Source organism: Quercus robur, chromosome 7, assembly GCF_932294415.1.
Source record: "Quercus robur chromosome 7, dhQueRobu3.1, whole genome shotgun sequence".
Taxonomy (NCBI): Eukaryota; Viridiplantae; Streptophyta; class Magnoliopsida; order Fagales; family Fagaceae; genus Quercus; species Quercus robur.
In genome coordinates, this window is record NC_065540.1 from 8,060,815 (window position 1) to 8,065,290 (window position 4,476).

Here is a 4,476-nt window from a genome sequence, read left to right on the forward strand (position 1 = left end):
ATTTCTTCCACTAATTACCTAGTGTGAATGGAATAAAGAAATCATACACTTGAGGGAAGAAGAATCAAGCGCTCCAAGAGTCCTCCACATACATGTTAAAAGAAAAAAGAAGTGAATGGCTACCATCATCTATTTAATTTTGTTCAGTGTTGACGATCAAAACAATAATTTTAGGCCGCTCACAGTTTGTCATCATCATGAAGGCTGAAATTTCAAAATTGTCATCCACCAAAATATAAGAAATATAATTGGTTGTGTTGATCAGGTCAATATTGAATGTGCTTATGCTTCAGTTATCCTTCTTTCTAAGACAAAATCTACAAGCAGCAATACAAATGGAAGCTTTTCTAGCAAACTGTTAACAAAACAATAATGATGTGGTGAAAGAAGACAAACAGTTACATCCTGCTTTTCCAGCACTACTTCCACAAAAGGCACAACTTCATGGGGAACCCAAAGCCCAGAAACAAACAAGTTCAGGTAAATCTATACATTCGGAAAGAACAGGGATTTTAGGGAGGAGCCATTGCCTTCAATGAAGCAGATATCAGGTAAGGGAGCCTTACTAGCAGGGTGAACTTTGAGTTGATCTATGGCTTCAAAAGACAAAGTTGTGTAACCAAACATGTCATGCAAAGTAAAGCTGTGCAGCCACATCAGAATCAAAATCAAGATCCGCAACACAAGAGAGGAGGAATGCTATTTTACTGCAAAATGTTTATAAACTAACATGACAAGAAATGTAATTGGTGCCCACTTCAACAATATAATAAATGAATATTTTAATTATTTTTGTGATTGGCTACAGATCAATTTGTAACTTGTAAGTCTATATAGTAAAATTTGTATTATCAATAACATTGCTCATAAGGAATAGAGGAAAAATATTGATTCTGTTATCATGCAAAGGAAGAATAGTGAGAAAAAAAGGGAGGAGGGGGGGGGGGGGGGGGTTGGTGTTGAGTTACAAAGCAGAAGAAAGCTCTCCTTCCATTCAACAGACATTATGTTAACATCACAAACATGTTAAAAGAGCGATTTAAATATGCCTTCCCTGAGACCATGGGAGCTTGATGTTACAAATTACAATACTAAATATGCTTTACATGGAAATGGCAAATCATCCACTATATAATGTAGACACAAATAAAAGAATCTCTAAATCCCTATAGACGAACTCAATTAGCAAAAAACAAGCTCCAGTGCAGGAAAAACAGTAAGTCAATCGGAAGCTCAGAACAATACCTCAATAATTGAGGAATGCCTTTGCTGCTCTGAAAAATAACTGTAATCTCCGGGAAGCGCTGTCTGGTACCACATCCCATTTGAACAGAACACTCCTCCATACCAATCATGTACATTTTACAACAACTACAAGAAGTCTGATGTAGTTCATAAAACATCATAAGCAATGCCATCACTTTTCAACATATTATCACTACAAGCACTGCTGCCAGAAGACTCATGCAAGTCTTTGTCATTAACTTCTCTACCAATCCTGCATATATAGTTCAGGCCTACAAGAAGTTCGGTAATTGCAGCTTCAGTTTTAGCTTGATTTGCAAAGTAAAGGGTCTGGACCAGTAGCACATTTGTTCTGCAATATGCTTGCTGCTTCTCAAAATTCCGCTCAGAATGCCACCTTACCATATTATGAGCAAGTGGAGCGAGCCAATCCAATATCCGCACTAGTGCCAGACTCCACTCTGCTGCTAGGGCAGCATCATAGACTGTTGAAGCCATGGTTTTGGTATAGGACTTTAGCCTCGCCCTCAGAGCCTTTCTTATAGTTGTGGGTAACATATTGTACAGGTCATCTCTTGTGTCAAGGCCAATTAAGTGAGGTGACAAAATTAGTTTTTCAATCAATATAATCACATTTGCATAGTGGAGAGCTAAAGCAGCATGGCCAAGAGTAGATGGAGGTGCAATCCACAACTTACACTTAGAGTTGACAAAGGATAATTTACAATAGATCCTGTCACTGCAAGAGACAGATTCCATATTTTTGTTATCTGTTTTGTAACCATTCTTCATACGAACTCCAGTCAACCTCATAGAACCACCACCAGTGGGCTTGCAGCTTGACAGAAAAGGAGATTCGTTTCCACCAACCATGCACCCTATGAAAGGCCCAATATGACCTAACCGTTTGGTTTCCATATTCAGGTGGTTTCCACATATGGTTGATGACTGATGACGATCTTGTCGTTGCTTGTCCTTTCTTCTACTCTTGTCGGCATTTCCTGGCTTTGAAGCTGGCCTCTCAATGGGTCCTGAGTAGAACCCAAACGGATTATTCTCAGATGGATGATTGGAATAGTGCATAAGACCAGAAGAGGAACGGCAACGAGGAAAAAATTCGATATTCCTAAGCTGAGAATCAATGCTTCCGTCTATACATGACACTGGGCAAGTTCCAAAGACATGTTTTATCCTCTCTAGTATTGTAAAAAGTGATCGCACCAGAAGCCGGACAATGTAATCATAAGTTCTATTCCATGGAGACATGTCCCTCAGATTTCTCACTTCCTGACGCTGACAGATTACCTTCTGCTGAAACTCAAGCACTTTTATCTGATTTGACTCAGAATTCTGCATTCTCCTTAGAGTTTGTTCAAGATCTGCCAGCACCTCAAGCTCTTGTGACAATTGTGACACGGCAGCAACAAATCTCTCCATTTTCTTTACTTTCCTCTCCATCTTCTGCCATTTATATTCCCAGCCTACCCATTGAAAACTATTCTGAATTGGGTCATTAACAAATTGTTCAAAACGGTGGTACACAGGATCTCTACACTTCTTCCCAAACCTGGCCACAGACCTTGCCAGAAATATGAAATTCTCAATTATCTCATTCAATGCAAGTTCCATCAAGTAATCATCATCTTCGGATATCAGCTTTTGAAGCCCAACCAAGTTCACAATCTCTTCCCTCAACATAGGAACCTCCTTGTCATTCAAAGAATGCCATAAATTAACCACCTTTAACATCAAGCTAGCAACTTCATATGCCAAAATTTCAATCGCCCCCTTGTTAGTGTCCGACGAACTCTTCCGCGAAATCCACCTCAAACTACCAAACCAAGACTCACCCACCCTCTCACCCCCCATTAAAGTGCATACACTACAAAGCTAAACCTACAAAAAAAAATCTAAATAAATTCCTGTAACAAAATTAAACGCATAACCAAAATTAGAAAGTCAGAAACCACATCCAAATAATCAAATCACACTTTAGTTACAGCATTGACTAACTATTGAGCACTTTCATGCTGCATCAAATTCTAGAAAAGAAAAAGACCCAAAAGTCAACTTCGTTAAAGAAACAGAACGGCAAATGTGAAAAGTATGAAAAAAAAAAAAATGACACAAAAACTACCAAATTCTCAAGCTTAATCTCATACAAGAACTAAGAATCAGCACCAAAAAACAACCCATACCCCCAAATGCTAAACTTATTAACTTAACCCTCTTTTGGTTGCCGAGAAAGCAGAAGGAAATGAAAAACAAGATTTCAAATTTAAACTAAAAAATTCAGTTTAAGCTCACTTGAGTGGACAATTCAGTAAGCTTAAGCCCAAAGCAATTTCAAAAACTTAATCTTTACTTCTTTTCTTGTCTCTCCCCTACATTTTCTCAACCCCAAATCTAGCCCAAAAAAAAAAATTTACAGATTTGAAAACCACAAAGAATAATTACTAACAGAAGTGAAATCAAGAACTACTAGAAACAAAAAAAGAAAGAAAGACAACTTACCGTTGAGATAAAAGAAACTCTGGGGCGTATATAGTATAACTATAACTCTATAAGTGTGTAACTATCCAAAGCAAAATGAAGCTGAAGAAGAAGAAGAAGAAAAACGTATAGGGGTACGCAGATTTATACAGTACGCACCACCGGCGTAAAGTCGTGGCAACACAACGGACTGAAGATTTATACAGATGAGAACAGCCGAACAGGACAAAGGGGACAAGACTAAAGTGAAGAGTGACTCCGAGTGGTGAAAAACAGTGAATAAAAATCGGTCAAAACGAGGTAAAAGGATATAAGATTTTTTTTTTCTTAGATATAACTAAAAAAACTAATGCAATATTTTATTGGGTCGACTAGTTTTTGGACTGTAATGTTTAAGTGTTTGGTTGTAAAAGGAGTCTCTCAGTCTCTTTTCAGAATATGTTTGGGCCTTTTGGAAAGTGTGAAGGGCCATATGTGTTTTCCTTTGTTGAGCCTGTGTTGTTATAGTCTTGTCTGTTTGCTGGGTCGTTTGGTGGTTCTTATTGGTGGAGAATGGATATGCTTTGTTTGAAGTTTGAACCCAAAACACTTAAAGCATATGCTTCTCATTCAACTATGTTAGTCCAAGAATTGTACAAAGTACAACTGTATTCACTATTCAACCACAATAAGTTATAGATTATAGATTTTATAAATCATAGTCTTTTCGAGGTTGAGTATAATATATATGATTAGTAT

At 37.6% G+C, this 4,476-nt stretch overlaps 1 protein-coding gene across 3 annotated transcripts; it reads right to left on the bottom strand.

Annotated features, from left to right (window-relative positions):
* Positions 1-268: 268 nt before the first annotated feature.
* LOC126692038 (protein PSK SIMULATOR 1-like) lies at positions 269-4,041 on the bottom strand. 3 transcript variants are annotated; one of them, XR_007644928.1, is made up of 3 exons: positions 3,760-4,041; positions 1,246-3,141; positions 269-596 (listed from the first exon to the last, which is right to left on the bottom strand). XR_007644928.1 is itself a non-coding variant. In XM_050387446.1 (2 exons), the coding sequence occupies exon 2, from the start codon at positions 3,112-3,114 to the stop codon at positions 1,393-1,395; it is 1,722 nt and encodes a 573-aa protein (XP_050243403.1). In that variant the 5' UTR covers positions 3,115-3,141; positions 3,760-4,041; the 3' UTR covers positions 960-1,392. The 3 variants fall into 3 exon arrangements, 1 of the variants encoding a protein (XP_050243403.1); XR_007644927.1 differs by having other exon boundaries at positions 269-643; XM_050387446.1 differs by lacking the exon at positions 269-596 and having other exon boundaries at positions 960-3,141.
* Between the last annotated feature and the right edge of the window lie 435 nt (positions 4,042-4,476).

What these genes read in the sequence shown, in the direction of transcription:
- LOC126692038 (XM_050387446.1), bottom strand. Translation starts at nt 3,114, where the DNA reads ATGGGGGGTGAGAGGGTGGGTGAGTCTTGGTTTGGTAGTTTGAGGTGG.